Source organism: Pseudophryne corroboree, chromosome 3 (assembly GCF_028390025.1).
Source record: "Pseudophryne corroboree isolate aPseCor3 chromosome 3, aPseCor3.hap2, whole genome shotgun sequence".
NCBI lineage: Eukaryota > Metazoa > Chordata > Amphibia > Anura > Myobatrachidae > Pseudophryne > Pseudophryne corroboree.
This window is the reverse complement of record NC_086446.1, coordinates 517,211,253-517,228,556: the sequence shown is the minus strand read 5'-3', so window position 1 is coordinate 517,228,556 and position 17,304 is coordinate 517,211,253. Positions and strand designations below refer to the sequence as shown.

General features: G+C 47.9%; 1 protein-coding gene across 1 annotated transcript in view; it reads right to left on the bottom strand.

The window, feature by feature from the left end:
- ENDOV (endonuclease V) overlaps positions 1 to 16,900 on the bottom strand; it is a 283,144-nt gene extending 266,244 nt beyond the window's left edge. The window contains exons 1-2 of the mRNA XM_063963217.1: positions 16,857 to 16,900; positions 13,359 to 13,530 (exon numbers count right to left, since the gene is read on the bottom strand). Of these exons, the coding sequence (XP_063819287.1) occupies positions 13,359 to 13,530; positions 16,857 to 16,900 (216 nt within the window). The remainder of the gene's footprint in view (positions 1 to 13,358; positions 13,531 to 16,856) is intronic.
- Positions 16,901 to 17,304: the final 404 nt, after the last annotated feature.

Genomic DNA, 17,304 nt, shown 5'->3' with positions numbered 1-17,304 from the left:
CTTTTACAGGACAAAGCCACCAATTCTGACACCCGCCTAGCCGAAGCCAAGGCCAAAAGCATGACCACTTTCCACGTGAGATATTTTAATTCCACGGTCTGAAGTGGCTCAAACCAATGTGATTTTAGGAAATCCAACACAACGTTGAGATCCCATGGTGCCACCGGGGGCACAAAAGGGGCTGAATATGCAGCACTCCCTTAACAAACATCTGAACTTCAGGCAGTGAAGCCAGTTCTTTTTGAAAGAAAATAGACAGGGCCGAAATCTGGACTTTAATGGATCCCAATTTTAGGCCCATAGTCACTCCTGACTGTAGGAAGTGCAGAAATCGACCCAGCTGAAATTCTTCTGTGGGGGCCTTCCTAGCCTCACACCAAGCCACATATTTTCGCCATATGCGGTGATAATGTTTTGCTGTCACATCTTTCCTAGCCTTTATTAGCGTAGGAATGACCTCAACCAGAATGCCCTTTTCCATCAGGATCCGGCGTTCAACCGCCATGCCGTCAAACGCAGCCGCTGTAAGTCTTGGAACAGACAGGGCCCCTGCTGTAGCAGGTCCAGTCTGAGAGGTAGAGGCCAAGGGTCCTCTGAGATCATTTCTTGAAGTTCCGGGTACCAAGTCCTACTTGGCCAATCCGGAACAATGATTATAGTTCTTACTCCTCTTTTTCTTATTATCCTCAGCACCTTTGGTATGAGAGGAAGAGGAGGGAACCCATACACCGACTTGTACACCCACGGTGTCACTAGAGCGTCCACAGCTATCGCCTGAGGGTCCCTTGACCTGGCGCAATATCTGTTTAGCTTTTTGTTGAGGCGGGACGCCATCATGTCCACCTGTGGCCGTTCCCAACGGTTCACAATCAGCTGGAAGACTTCTGGATGAAGTTCCCACTCTCCCGGGTGGAGGTCGTGCCTGCTGAGGAAGTCTGCTTCCCAGTTGTCCACTCCCGGAATGAACACTGCTGACAGTGCTATCACGTGATTTTCCGCCCATCAAAGAATCCTTGTGGCTTCTGCCATTGCCACCCTGCTTCTTGTGCCGCCCTGGCGGTTTACCTGGGCGACCGCTGTGATGTTGTCTGACTGAATCAGAACCGGTTGGTTTTGAAGCAGGGGTTCTGCTTGACTCAGGGCGTTGTAAATGGCCCTTAGTTCCAGAATATTTATGTGTAGGGAAGTTTCCTGACTTGACCATTGTCCTTGGAAGTTTCTTCCCTGGGTGACTGCCCCCCAACCTCGGAGGCTTGCATCCGTGGTCACCAGGACCCAGTCCTGTATGCCGAATCTGCGGCCTTCGAGCAGATGAGCACTCTGCAGCCACCACAGTAGAGACACCCTGGCCCTCGGGGACAGGGTGATTAACTGATGCATCTGGAGATGCGATCCGGACCACTTGTCCCACTGGAAGATCCTTGCATGGAATCTGCCGAAGGGAATTGCTTCGTAAGAAGCTACCATCTTTTCCAGGACTCGCGTGCAGTGATGCACCGACACCTGTTTTGGTTTCAGGAGGTCCCTGACCAGAGATGATAATTCCTGGGCCTTCTCCTCCGGGAGAATATCTTCTTCTGTTCTGTGTCCAGAATCATGCCCAAGAACAGCAGAGGCGTCGCAGGAATCAGCTGCAACTTTGGGATATTTAGAATCCAGCCGTGCTGATGCAGCACTTCCTGAGATAGTATAGCAAATACTGGGCGCTGATAATTACAATGATGTTGAATATCAATGATTTAGGACTGCTGCTTCACCCAGAGGTCACTGCCAACCTCACAAACAAATCCACAAAGAAATATACAAAATAATGAAGCGCTGTCCAAATCAATATATATTTAAAACATGTAACATTTAATTAACAATTACAAGACAAACATGAATCACACGGCCGGTGTTTGCTCTGATATCACTTAAAACATATATAATATATATGGTAAATAATGTAGCCACTCCGGAATAATTATGCTTAATTGGTGGGCTGAATGTTAGTAGCCATTAGCATGCCATAATGGAGAACGAAGAAAGTTTAAAAGCATGAAACTCTTTCAGCTGATAATTTGATTATGGTTCAAAGCTTGAAATTTGTTAGTAGCAAGCGTATTAGTGCAGGAATCTCCTTGCTTAATTGTAACAATTGCAGACAGTTTTTAGTATATTAGTGTACTTATCGGTACAGCGTGGCCACGCTAAGCACTCCTCTAACGCGTTTCCCCGCCTTTGTGCAGCTCGGCGGCTTCTTCTGAAGAAGCCGCCGAGCTGCACAAAGGCGGGGAAACGCGTTAGAGGAGTGCTATCCTCGGCTGGGATCAATTGTTGCTTACAACCAGCACCGCAAGCGTGAGGACCTGGCTGGAGCACAAGGAGTGAGACGTCACCCCGGTTAAACCACACTACGGTCTGAAGACACGCCGAGCTGTTGTTTGCTTAGCGTGGCCACGCTGGACCGATAAGTACACTAATATACTAAAAACTGTCTGCAATTGTTACAATTAAGCAAGGAGATTCCTGCACTAATACGCTTGCTACTAACAAATTTCAAGCTTTGAACCATAATCAAATTATCAGCTGAAAGAGTTTCATGCTTTTAAACTTTCTTCGTTCTCCATTATGGCATGCTAATGGCTACTAACATTCAGCCCACCAATTAAGCATAATTATTCCGGAGTGGCTACATTATTTACCATATATATTATATATGTTTTAAGTGATATCAGAGCAAACACCGGCCGTGTGATTCATGTTTGTCTTGTAATTGTTAATTAAATGTTACATGTTTTAAATATATATTGATTTGGACAGCGCTTCATTATTTTGTATATTTCTTCCTGAGATAGTGCTACGCTGACTAGCAACTGCTCTTTGGACCTCGCCTTTATAAAGGAGATCGTCCAAGTACGGAATAATCATGACTCCCTCCTTTTGGAGGAGCATCATCATTTCGGCCATTACCTTGGTAAATACCCGCTGTGCCGTGGACCGACCAAACGGCAACGTCTGAAATTGGTAATGACAGTCCTGTACCACAAACGTGAGGTACTTTGAACTTGAACTTTTTTATATAAATGTTAAAGGATTTTAAATTTAGAATGGGTCTCACCAAACCGTCTGGTTTCGGTACCACAAACATTGTGGAATAGTAACCCCGTCCATGTTGAAGGAGGGGTACCTTGATTATCACCTGCTGAAGATACAGCTTGTGAGTTGCCGCCAGTACTACCTCCCTTTCTCTGAGGGCAGCAGGCAAGGCTGATTTGAGGTAACGGCGAGGGGGAGTCGCCTCGAACTCCAGCTTGTATCCCTGTGATACTACTTGCAGAACCCAGGGATCCATCTGTGAGCGAGCCCACTGGTCGCTGAAGTTCCGGAGACGCGCTCCCACCGCACCTGGCTCAGCCTGTGGAGCCCCAGCGTCATGCGGTGGACTTAAAGGAAGCGGGGGAAGATTTTTGATCCTGGGAACTGGCTGTCTGGTGCAGCCTTTTCCCTCTTCCCTTGCTTCTGGCAGAAAGGAAGCGCCTTTGACCCGCTTGCTTTTCTGAGGCCGAAAGGACTGTAGCTGATAATACGGTGCTTTCTTAGGCTGTGAGGGAACCTGAGGTAAAATTTTTGATTTCCCAGCTGTTGCTGTGGATACGAGGTCCGAGAGACCATCCCCAAACAATTCCTCACCCTTATAAGGCAGAATCTCCATGTGCCTTTTAGAATCAGCATCACCTGTCCACTGCCGGGTCCATAATACCCTCCTGGCAGAAATGGACATTGCATTAATTCTGGATGCCAGCCGGCAAATATCCCTCTGTGCATCCCTCATATATAAGACGACGTCTTTAATATGCTCTATGGTTAGCAAAATAGTATCCCTGTCGAGGGTAACAATATTATCTGACAGGGTATCAGACCACGCCTGAGCAGCACTACTGCTGAGGCAATTGCGGGTCTCAGTATAGTACCTGAGTGTGTATATACAGACTTCAGGATTTCCTCCTCCTTTCTATCAGCAGGCTCCTTCAAGGTGGCCGTATCCTGAGACGGCAGTGCCACCTTTTTTGACAAACGTGTGAGCGCCTTATCCACCCTAGGGGAAATCTCCCAACGTGACCTATCCTCTGGCGGGAAAGGGTACGCCATCAGTAACTTTTTAGAAATTACCAGTTTCTTATCGGGGGAAACCCACGCTTCTTCACACACTTCGTTCAACTCATCTGATGGGGGAACAAAACACTGGCTGCTTTTTCTCCCCAAACATAAAACCCCTTTTTAGTGGTACTTGGGTTAATGTCAGAATGTGTAACACATTTTTCATTGCCGCAATCATGCAACGGATGCCCCTAGTGGATTGTGTATATGTCTCAACCTTGTCGACACTGGAGTCAGACTCCGTGTCGACATCTGTGTCTGCCATCTGAGTTAGCGGGCGTTTTTGAGCCCCTGATGGCCTTTGAGACGCCTGGGCAGGCGCGGGCTGAGAAGCCGGCTGTCCCACGGCTGTTACGTCATCCAACCTTTTATGTAAGGAGTTGACACTGTCGGTTAATACCTTCCACATATCCACCCACTCTGGTGTCGGCCCCGCAGGGGGTGACATCACATTTATCGGCACCTGCTCCGCCTCCACATAAGCCTCCTCATCAAACATGTCGACACAGTCGTACCGACACACCGCACACACACAGGGAATGCTCTGACTGAGGACAGGACCCCACAAAGTCCTTTGGGGAGACAGAGAGAGAGTATGCCAGCACACACCACAGCGCTATTTAATCAGGGATTTACACTAACAGAAAATAAGAATTTACTTACCGATAATTCTATTTCTCGTAGTCCGTAGTGGATGCTGGGAACTCCGTAAGGACCATGGGGAATAGCGGCTCCGCAGGAGACTGGGCACAAAAGTAAAGCTTTAGGACTACCTGGTGTGCACTGGCTCCTCCCCCTATGACCCTCCTCCAAGCCTCAGTTAGGATACTGTGCCCGGACGAGCGTACACAATAAGGAAGGATTTATGAATCCCGGGTAAGACTCATACCAGTCACACCAATCACACCGTACAACTTGTGATCTGAACCCAGTTAACAGCATGATAACAGAGGAGCCTCTGGATAGATGGCTCACAACAATAACCCGATTTAGTTAACAATAACTATGTACAAGTATTGCAGACAATCCGCACTTGGGATGGGCGCCCAGCATCCACTACGAACTACGAGAAATAGAATTATCGGTAAGTAAATTCTTATTTTCTCTGACGTCCTAGTGGATGCTGGGAACTCCGTAAGGACCATGGGGATTATACCAAAGCTCCCAAACGGGCGGGAGAGTGCGGATGACTCTGCAGCACCGAATGAGAGAACTCCAGATCCTCCTCAGCCAGGGTATCAAATTTGTAGAATTTAGCAAACGTGTTTTTCCCCTGACCAAGTAGCTGCTCGGCAAAGTTGTAAAGCCGAGACCCCTCGGGCAGCCGCCCAAGATGAGCCCACCTTCCTTGTGGAATGGGCTTTTACAGATTTTGGCTGTGGCAGGCCTGCCACAGAATGTGCAAGCTGAATTGTATTACAAATCCAACGAGCAATAGTCTGCTTAGAAGCAGGAGCACCCAGCTTGTTGGGTGCATACAGGATAAACAGCGAGTCAGATTTTCTGACTCCAGCCGTCCTGGAAACATATTTTCAAGGCCCTGACTACGTCCAACAACTTGGAGTCCTCCAAGTCACTAGTAGCCGCAGGTACCACAATAGGTTGGTTCAGATGAAACACTGAAACCACCTTAGGGAGAAAATGAGGACGAGTCCTCAATTCCGCCCTGTCTGAATGGAAGATCAGATAAGGGCTTTTACAGGATAAAGCCCGCCAATTCTGACACGCGCCTGGCCGAGGCCAGGGCCAACAACATGACCACTTTCCATGTGAGATATTTTAACTCCACAGATTCAAGTGGTTCAAACCAATGTGACTTTAGGAACCCCAAAACTACATTGAGATCCCAAGGTGCCACTGGAGGCACAAAAGGAGGCTGTATATGCAGTACCCCTTTTTCAAACGTCTGAACTTCAGGAACTGAAGCTAGTTCTTTCTGGAAGAAAATTGACAGGGCCGAAATTTGAACCTTAATGGACCCCAATTTTAGGCCCATAGACACTCCTGTTTACAGGAAATGCAGGAATCGACCTAGTTGAAATTCCTCCATCGGGGCCTTACTGGCCTCGCACCACGCAACATATTTTCGCCAAATGCGGTGATAATGCTTTGCGGTTACATCCTTCCTGGCTTGATCAGGGTAGGGATGACTTCATCCGGAATGCCTTTTTCCTTCAGGATCCGGCGTTCAACCGCCCTGCCGTCAAACGCAGCCGCGGTAAGTCTTGGAATAGACAGGGTTCTTGCTGGAGCAGGTCCCTTCTTAGAGGTAGAGGCCACGGGTCCTCCGTGAGCATCTCTTGAAGTTCCGGGTACCAAGTCCTTCTTGGCCAATCCGGAGCCACGAGTATAGTTCTTACTCCCCTCCGTCTTATAATTCTCAGTACTTTTGGTATGAGAGGAAGAGGGGGGAACACATACACTGACTGGTACACCCACGGTGTTACCAGAGCGTCCACAGCTATTGCCTGAGGGTCCCTTGACCTGGCGCAATACCTGTCCAATTTTTTGTTTAGGCGGGACGCCATCATGTCCACCTTTGGTTTTTCCCAACGGTTTACAATCATGTGGAAGACTTCTGGGTGAAGTCCCCACTCTCCCGGGTGGAGGTCGTGCCTGCTGAGGAAGTCTGCTTCCCAGTTGTCCACTCCCGGAATGAACACTGCTGACAATGCTATCACATGATTTTCCGCCCAGCGAAAAATCCTTGCAGCTTCTGCCATTGCCCTCCTGCTTCTTGTGCCGCCCTGTCTGTTTACGTGGGCGACTGCCGTGATGTTGTCCGACTGGATCAGCACCGGCTGACCTTGAAGCAGAGGTCTTGCTTGGCTTAGGGCATTGTAAATGGCCCTTAGCTCCAAAATATTTATGTGAAGTGATGTCTCCAGGCTTAACCACAAGCCCTGGAAATTTCTTCCCTGTGTGACTGCTCCCCAGCCTCGCAGGCTGGCATCCGTGGTCACCAGGACCCAGTCCTGAATGCCGAATCTGCGGCCCTCTAGAAGATGAGCACTCTGCAACCACCACAGGAGAGACACCCTTGTCTTTGGTGACAGGGTTATCCGCTGATGCATCTGAAGATGCGATCCGGACCATTTGTCCAGCAGGTCCCACTGGAAAGTTCTTGCGTGGAATCTGCCGAATGGAATTGCTTCGTAGGAAGCCACCATTTTTCCCAGGACCCTTGTGCACTGATGCACTGACACTTGGCCTGGTTTTAGGAGGTTTCTGACTAGTTCGGATAACTCCCTGGCTTTCTCCTCCGGGAGAAACACCTTTTTCTGGACTGTGTCCAGGCTCATCCCTAGGAATAGAAGACGTGTCGTCGGGATCAGCTGCGATTTTGGAATATTGAGAATCCAACCGTGCTGACGCAACACTACTTGAGATAGTGCTACCCCGACTACCAACTGTTCCCTGGATCTTGCCCTTATCAGGAGATCGTCCAAGTAAGGGATAACTAAAACTCCCTTCCTTCGAAGGAGTATCATCATTTCGGCCATTACTTTGGTAAAGACCCGGGGTGCCGTGGACAAACCAAACGGCAGCGTCTGAAATTGATAGTGACAGTTCTGTACCACAAACCTGAGGTACCCTTGGTGAGAAGGGTAAATTGGGACATGGAGATAAGCATCCTTGATGTCCAGAGACACCATATAATCCCCTTCTTCCAGGTTCGCAATCACCGCTCTGAGTGACTCCATCTTGAATTTGAACCTTTGTATGTAAGTGTTCAAGGATTTCAGATTTAAAATAAGTCTCACCGAGCCGTCCGGCTTCGGTACCACAAACAGCGTGGAATAATACCCCTTTCCCTGTTGTAGGAGGGGTACCTTGATTATCACCTGCTGGGAATACAGCTTGTGAATGGCTTCTGCTGCAGCCTTTTTCCTCTCCCTCTGCCACGGGGCAGAAATGAGGAGTCTTTTGCCCGCTTGCCCTTATGGGGCCTGAAGGACTGCGCCTGATAATACGGCGTCTTCTTATGTTGAGAGGCTACCTGGGGTAAAATTGTGGATTTCCCAGCCGTTGCCGTGGCCACCAGGTCTGTTAGACCTACCCCAAATAACTCCTCCCTTTTATAAGGCGATACTTCCATATGCCTTTTGGAATCAGTATCACCTGACCACTGTCTTGTCCATAACCCTCTTCTGGCAGAAATGGACAGCGCACTTACTCTTGATGCCAGTCGGCAACTATACCTCTGTGCATCACGCATATATAGAAAATGCATCTTTTAAATGCTCTATAGTCAGTAATATACTGTCCCTATCTAGGGTATCAATATTGTCAGTCAGGGAATCCGACCAAGCCACCCCAGCACTGCACATCCAGGCTGAGGCGATTGCTGGTCGCAGTATCACACCCGTGTGAGTGTATATACATTTTTAGGATATTTTCCTGCTTTCTGTCAGCAGGTTCCTTAAGGGCGGCCGTATCCGGGGACGGTAGTGCCACCTGTTTAGACAAGCGTGTGAGCGCTTTATCCACCCTAGGGGGTGTTTCCCAACGTGCCCTATCCTCTGGCGGGAAGGGGTATGATGCTAATAACTTTTTAGGAATTAACAGTTTTTATCGGGGGAAACCCACGCATCATCACACACTTCATTTAATTCCTCAGATGCAGGAAAAACTACAGGCAGTTTTTTCTCACCCAACATAATACCCTTTTTAGTGGTACTGGTATTATCAGAAATATGTAAAACATTTTCCATAGCCTCAATCATGTAACGTGTGGCCCTACTGGAAGTCACATTCGTCTCTTAATCGTCGACACTGGAGTCAGTATCCGTGTCGGCGTCTGTATCTGCCATCTGAGGTAACGGGCGTTTTAGAGCCCCTGATGGCTTTTGAGACACCTGGACAGGCACAGGCTGAGTAGCCGGCTGTCTCATGTCATCAATCTTTTGTAAAGAGCTGACACTGTCACGTAATTCCTTCCATAAGCTCAGCCACTCAGGTGTCGACTCCCTAGGGGGTGACATCTCCATTACAGGCAATTGCTCCGCCTTCACACAATTTTCCTCCTCATACATGTCGACACAATCGTACCGACACACAGCACACACACAGGGAATGCTCTGATAGAAGACAGGACCCCACTAGCCCTTTGGGGAGACAGAGGGAGAGTATGCCAGCACACACCAGAGCGCTATATATTATATATATATATATATATATATATATATATACACACACATATACAGGGATAACCTTATAGAAGTGTTTTTCCCCTTATAGCTGCTGTTTTATTAATACTGCGCCTAATTAGTGCCCCCCTCTCTTTTTTAACCCCTTTCTGTAGTGTAGTAACTGCAGGGGAGAGCCAGGGAGCTTCCCTCCAACGGAGCTGTGAGAGAAAATGGCGCCAGTGTGCTGAGGAGATAGGCTCCGCCCCTTTTTCGCGGACTTTTCTCCCGCATTTTTATGGATTCTGGCAGGGGTTAAAATACATCCATATAGCCCTGGGGGTTATATGTGATGTATGTTTGCCAGCCAAGGTGTTTTTATTGCTGCTCAGGGCGCCCCCCCCCAGCGCCCTGCACCCTCAGTGACTGCAGTGTGAGGTGTGTATGAGGAGCAATGGCGCACAGCTGCAGTGCTGTGCGCTACCTTGGTGAAGACTGATGTCTTCTGCCGACGATTTTCCGGACCTCTTCTTGCTTCTGGCTCTGTAAGGGGGCCGGCGGCGCGGCTCTGGGACCGGACTCCGAGGCTGGGCCTGTGTTCGGTCCCTCTGGAGCTAATGGTGTCCAGTAGCCAAGAAGCCCAAGCTGGCTGCAAGCAGGCAGGTTCGCTTCTTCTCCCCTTAGTCCCTCGATGCAGTGAGCCTGTTGCCAGCAGGTCTCACTGAAAATAAAAAACCTAAAACTAAACTTTCACTAAAAAGCTCAGGAGAGCCCCTAGTGTGCACCCTTCTCGGCCGGGCACAAAAATCTAACTGAGGCTTGGAGGAGGGTCATAGGGGGAGGAGCCAGTGCACACCAGGTAGTCCTAAAGCTTTACTTTTGTGCCCAGTCTCCTGCGGAGCCGCTATTCCCCATGGTCCTTACGGAGTTCCCAGCATCCACTAGGACGTCAGAGAAAGTGATTTATCCCTATAGCTGCTTTTTATATACAGTTTGCGCCTAAATTTAGTGCCCCCCCCTCTCTTTTTAACCCTTTGAGCCTGGAAACTGCAGGGGAGAGCCTGGGGAGCTGTCTTCCAGCTGCACTGTGAAGAGAAAATGGCGCCAGTGTGCTGAGGGAGATAGCCCCGCCCGTTTTTCGGCGGACTTCTCCCGCTCTTATAATAATAATGTGGCAGGGGTATTTTACACATATATAGCTTATTAGGCTATATTATGTGTGATTAGCCACCTTAAGGTACTCTAATTGCTGCCCAGGGCACCCCCCCCCCCCAGCGCCCTGCACCCATCAGTGACCGGAGTATGTGGTGTGCACAGGGAGCAATGGCGCACAGCTGCAGTTCTGTGCGCTACCTTAATGAAGACCGGAGTCTTCAGCCGCCGATTTCCGTGAAGATCTTCTTGCTTCTGGCTCTGCAAGGGGGACGGCGGCGCGGCTCCGGGACCGGACGACCGAGGCTCGGCCTGTGTTCGATCCCTCTGGAGCTAATGGTGTCCAGTAGCCTAGAAGCCCAAGCTAGCTGCAAGCAGGTAGGTTCGCTTCTCTCCCCTTAGTCCCTCGTAGCAGTGAGTCTGTTGCCAGCAGATCTCACTGAAAATAAAAAACCTAACAAATACTTTCTTTACTAGAAGCTCAGGAGAGCCCCTAGTGTGCAACCAGCTCGAGCCGGGCACAGATTCTAACTGAGGTCTGGAGGAGGGGCATAGAGGGAGGAGCCAGTGCACACCAGATAGTACCTAATCTTTCTTTTAGAGTGCCCAGTCTCCTGCGGAGCCCGCTATTCCCCATGGTCCTTACGGAGTTCCCAGCATCCACTAGGACGTCAGAGAAATTAAATTTTACGTGATAGTCTTTAAATTAAACAACATTCAAAATACTGTAAAATAGGGATCTGGAGCCCTCATGTCTGCCTATGTCCAGCAATGCTCTCCTTGCTTCCACTAAGTTTGCTTTTCATTTAGGCAGCACATTTTTTTTTATTATTACCTACACTCTACGACTGCAACAGATAACAGAGGACCCATCAACTTTGGTGTTTAATGGCCCTCATTCCGAGTTGTTCGCTCGGTATTTTTCATCGCATCGCAGTGAAAATCCGCTTAGTACGCATGCGCAATGTTCGCACTGCGACTGCGCCAAGTAACTTTACTATGAAGAAAGTAATTTTACTCACGGCTTTTTCTTCGCTCCGGCGATCGTAATGTGATTGACAGGAAATGGGTGTTACTGGGCGGAAACACGGCGTTTCAGGGGCGTGTGGCTGAAAACGCTACCGTTTCCGGAAAAAACGCAGGAGTGGCCGGGGAAACGGTGGGAGTGCCTGGGCGAACGCTGGGTGTGTTTGTGACGTCAACCAGGAACGACAAGCACTGAAATGATCGCACAGGCAGAGTAAGTCTGGAGCTACTCAGAAACTGCTAAGTAGTTAGTAATCGCAATATTGCGAATACATCGGTCGCAATTTTAAGAAGCTAAGATTCACTCCCAGTAGGCGGCGGCTTAGCGTGTGTAACTCTGCTAAATTCGCCTTGCGACCGATCAACTCGGAATGAGGGCCAATATACAGAATACTACAGTAAATGGAATTATGTTTGTGGATGGAGTGGTCTTTTAGAACACATATTAATGTACAGCATAGAAATTGTGATTTGGGCGAGACACAGGGGTGGAACATGTTATGATGAGCATAAAACCTCTTTCAGACCGCCAGCAATAACCCGGGTTATTGCATGTGAATGCACAACCTGGGTTGCGGCGCAGTCTGAAAGGGGCCATTTGAAATAACCCGGGTTGAGCGACCTGGTATTTCAGCTTGGGAAGCAAACAGTGTTAAACACATGTTTAACCCAGCTCGCGGTGCAGTCTGAAGGGGTAAGCCGGGTTTATGCGACCCAGCAGCCGTTCACTGAATAGGAAGAGGCGGCGCTTGGAGATAATCTCATAGCGATGCCTCCGCACGCGTTGACAGTGACGTCACCAACCGGGCAACAAGCCCGGGTTGGGCCGCCAGTCTAAAAGGGGTCTTAGCCAGGTCACACCCGGGAAGGACTAGTGTACAAATCCCAGGTGCGACTGGCCTTTGCGATCTGAAAGGGGTATAACCAAGAGGACTGATTTCTTGCTCTTTGACTTGTACGAGATCTACATATGTGTAATGTTGCAGAAAGTAGGGATGGCCAACAAGCAGTTCATCATCGATGATTCTCCAATCAGTGAAGGGGGTGGGGCTAAATGAACACAACAAGGGACTGAAGACACAAAACACAATGTAAGCAACCGTGCGCACCCTCTTGGGTATATTCAAGGAGTATAGAAATTTATATGTCACAAAGTTCAGAAGACATTAGTTATTTTATATAGAGAACTAAAATATTTAAATTCAGTACAATCCAAAGTAGGCTCAATGTCCGTTCTGTATCCTACTCATTCAAATCCTCTCTCCTTTCTCTTGGTGGAATAATGCCTACATATAGACCCTGTGCCAAGGAATTGGGACTGGGACTATCGCATTGCCACAGGGCACTGGGGAGGGGACATTGAAGTGTCTCAGCCAGAGACACATCATACCTCCGCCATGAATGGCAAAACCATAGATCATTGGTGTGTAAATCATCAAATATTGCTAACCATCGATGGTCCTACCCTACAGGAAAGTTAGGGTGACAACAATGAACAGTGGGGCAGATGTATTAACCTGAAGAAGGCATAAGGAAGCGATAAACCAGTGATAAATGCAAGGTGATAAAAGCACCAGCCAATCAGCTCCTGTTAATTTACATATTGGAACTGATTGGCTGGTGCGTTTATCACCTTGCATCTATCACGTCCTTATGCCTTCTCCAGGTTAATACATCTGCCCCAATGTGTGTTACTTGTTCACATGAGCGAGATTTATTTTTGTGGTTTAGTGAGAAGATAAACCTAAGCAGGTTTTTGTAATAAAGTGGGCTTTTGTAACAAAAATCTAAACCTGCTAGTGTGGAAGATACTGATTTTGGAGAGATGAGTGAAGGAATCTGTACATGTAAGGGGAGCATCCTTCTCATCTTACTTCTATGTTATCTGTTTAGGCTCACAGTGACCATTACCTCCAGATCTGGGTAATTCAGAACTATGAGTGAGGCACATGCAACGGTGTCATCTCCTTTTATGAATGATAGGTCAACCCCACCAATGTGCTTCAGACCAGAGAATTCAGGGTGACTCTGCCATGCTTCAGTGTTGCTGGTGATCAGGCGGTCTTTCAATACTGTCTGCTCCCTGAAATGAAATATGTACATTAAGGAACTTACTTAATAGTGGTTATAATAAAACAGTCAGTCAATGACATGACATCAATGTATGAAAGCAGCAATCTGCAGCATTTACAGATCATTACACAGTGATGTAAGATAGGGACTGCAATGTGGAAACATTCAGTGAACTTGAGTGGAGAACAACACTTAAGGGGGGTACTCACGGAGCGATATTCTAAGCAATCTGACTAGATTGCTTAGAATATAAGCCTGATCGCTCCGTGTGTAGCCCCTACAGCGATAGCGATGCACAGCCCCGCGCATCGCTATCGCTGCTGCTAGATTGGCCTGCCGTGAAGGCCAATTTGGCGGGTCGCTCACTTCACCCGCTGGGTGAAATGAGCGCCCCCCCATCTCCCCCCAGCACGCTCAGCACAGATTGCGCTGTGCTGAGCGGCAAGAGAGATGTGTGCTGAGCGGTTCACTCAGCACACATCTCTCCCCGCATCGGCCCGTCTATATGGGCCTTTACCTACAGCCTGCAGATGTCACTGTTGCAATTGTTTGGTTGCCACAGAGATCTTTTTACAGACAAAAGTGAAAACTCCAAGAATAATTTACCAACCAAAACATAAGCAGCCCTGTAGTGCAAATGCTATGTGATATCATGTGCTTATTATGCAGATGCTGTTTTACAGGGGATGTAAGGTTAGGCCTCAGGGGGGAGGAGGGTGGGCGGAGGATTAGGGTTAGCTTACTTTCTCACCCGTCGTGGTTATGGCCATTAGGATGCCGGGGTCAGTATTCTGACCGCCGGCATTCTAACTACCGGTAACTCGTACCCAACCCGTTTTGCAGTAAATCACATTGATTTGGGCGGCCGAGAGACATCTGCAGGGACAACAATATTACTTAATGAGATAAAGGGGTGGGGAAGTGTTGTTATGGGGGAGAATTCCCAGCCTTGCTACAAGGAGAACACCCTTTTTCTCCTTGCAAAATAGCTTCATATTGCCACCAGTTTCTGAAGTGGCAGAGATTGGGTCTTGGTATAAGGTAAGGTCGAGTCAATCCACTAAACAGAGGTAATATAGTCACAGTAATTTGCAGAGATTTGTAAGCGGAATCCAGAATTCCTTGTGGGCAACAATGAAAACTCAACGACACAAGTTGGCTAGATGAATCTGTATTGAATACCAATGTTACTAATATCGGTTTGTCTATATTAGGATCCATAGCCCAGTAATAGTATAATATACCAAAATATATATTTATTACAAAATGTAGGTATTAAGAGCAGGTAACATCTCATAGGCTAATGCAAATTTTACAAACATACTGATAAGTGACAGAGGTCGCTGCATGTCAAAATTATACCCCTTTTCCACCGACATGAAAATCCTGGGTTTTTTGCACGTGAACGCGCATCACCCCTGGATTTTTGTCAGTAGAAATGGATCCCTCAAAAAAATATGGCAATCCTTTGCCCGGTAGCTAGCAGAGTTTTTCCCGGAAGGAGCTGGGTGAGCTGCATTGTACACGGGTAACCTGGGTCCCGTTTACAGCATGGAGAGAAGATTTTCCCGACACTTGGAGATTATGGGGGCAGAAGTAATGAGGTTGGAGAAGTGATAAAGCAGTGATAAGTTGAAGGTGATAACGTATCAGCCAATCAGCTCCCGTTATTTTTCAAATGCATAATGATTGTGTGGTGTGTTATCACCTTCCACTTATCACTGCTTTATCACTTCTCCAGGCTTAATACATCTGCCCCTATATGCAGTGTGAACAGTGCCAACCCGAGAATTACCTGGGTCGAAGCCGAAGTGGGAACGGTCTGTCCTGGATCAGTCCCAGATTAGAATCGTGTTCCAAATCTCAGGTCAGACCCAGGACTTTGGTGGAAAAGGAGTATCAGGTAACCAGCAGTTTTCTCTTATACCCCTTTCACACCGCAGCTATAACTCGGCAAATTGCAGTTTTTTAAGCCTTCCAAAACGGTTCTAGCTGCGGTGTGAAAGGGCCACATTGAATTTACCGGTTAAAGAATACTGGTATTTTAAAACGGTTAAAAAGCAGGGTCCTACACGGTTCAGACCAGTTTCATTGTGCAATGTGAAAGGCTCAGAAACGGTATTTCCAAGCCACAGAAGGTGATAGGCTGTCTCCATGCATGATGTCACCAGGCAGAAGCAGGAAATAAACTGGAGGAAACACATGAGAGTGAAGAAGCATTTTATTATACAGAATACAATTTAAAATGGAAAATTGGAGTGATGAGGAGGTTAGGGAGCTGCTTAGGATCAGAGGGGATGAAGAAATATGTAGACAAATCACTGGGAAAGTGAAGGATGCAGTAATCTACAAAAACATGGTAAAGATGCTTGAAGCTACTGGGTTCCATCGTACGACTAGCCAAATTATTAATAATTATTAATAATGTGTGGGCCAGAAAAGTCCATTTAAAATGACAACCACAGTTTTCTATGGGTGAAACGGGTTCAGTGTGAAAGGGACCGAAATGGTAATGAAATAGTAATATACTGGTTACAACATACAATGTGAAGGGGGTTTAACTGCTCAGACCCGTTTTAAGACCTTTTTGCAATCATACTGTACGACTGGATAAGCGTGTACATTGAGCTACACATAAAGACAATGGGCCCGATTCCAATTTGTATGGCACTGCATAGCAGCAGGGAAGCGGCTGTGCGGAATACATACAAATTACCAGCGGGCGCGATGCCTAATGTCCATATACTGACAGCGGCATCCCATCCGCCAGAATGCCGGCAGCAGGATGCGTTCAGACAGTCCCCTTGCGTGCTCCCTGCGCTTGCAATGCTGCTGCACTCGCCACGGCACCGGATCACCATCGATCGCGATGGTCGCAGCCCTTGGCCAGTCTGTGTAAGCTGAAGCTTACTCAGACTGGCTGATGGAACTGGGCAGCTGGGTCCAGGAAGTCAGAGTCTGATAACCCAGGATGTGGCCCGCACTCCACCCCCAAAATGCTGCAGCATGTCAATCATGTAATACTAAACCTCTGTGCTATGTTTTCCATACTTGCAAAGCAATTTTGAGTCCTGCTGGAGAAAAGCGCTATATAAATAAAAATCATCATCATCATCATCATCAAAAAGTGATCAATAGTCATGTATGAGGTGTAGACTACCTTGCTGCTCCCTAGTTGGGAAATATAGAGAAGACAGGATTTGCAGCTGTGATAAAGTGGTGCACGAGGCACTGTGCATTTGGGTTTATTGGTTCCCGCAGCCAAACAGTCCTCCATCCAGTGATCGCTGCCAGCGCCAGAGGACATAAGCTTAGTGCTAATGTACTAGGTCTCACCTCCAGGCCTGCTCCACTGCGCATGTACGAGATCTTGCAGCCATCGTGAGATCTCCCGTGCACAGCCCAAACCCCAGCAACCGCAACAGGTATGTATACATATAGGTGGGCAACACCTGTCAATGGGGGTCATTCCGAGTTGATCGCTCGCTGCTGATTTTCGCAGCGCAGCGATCAAGTAAAAAAAAAAGAAAACGACAAAACTCTGCATGCGTATGCGCCGCAATGCGCACACGCGTTGTACGGCACAAAGAGCATCGCTGCTGTGCACTGGATCTAGCGAAGATTCCATTTGCACGGTTGATCGCAAGGAGACTGACAGGGTGTCAACTGACCGTTTTCTGGGAGTATTTGGGAAAACATAGGCGTGTCCAGGCGTTTGCAGGGCAGGCATTTGATGTAAATTCCGGAACCTTCGTTGCAGCAATCATCGCACAGAATAAGTAAC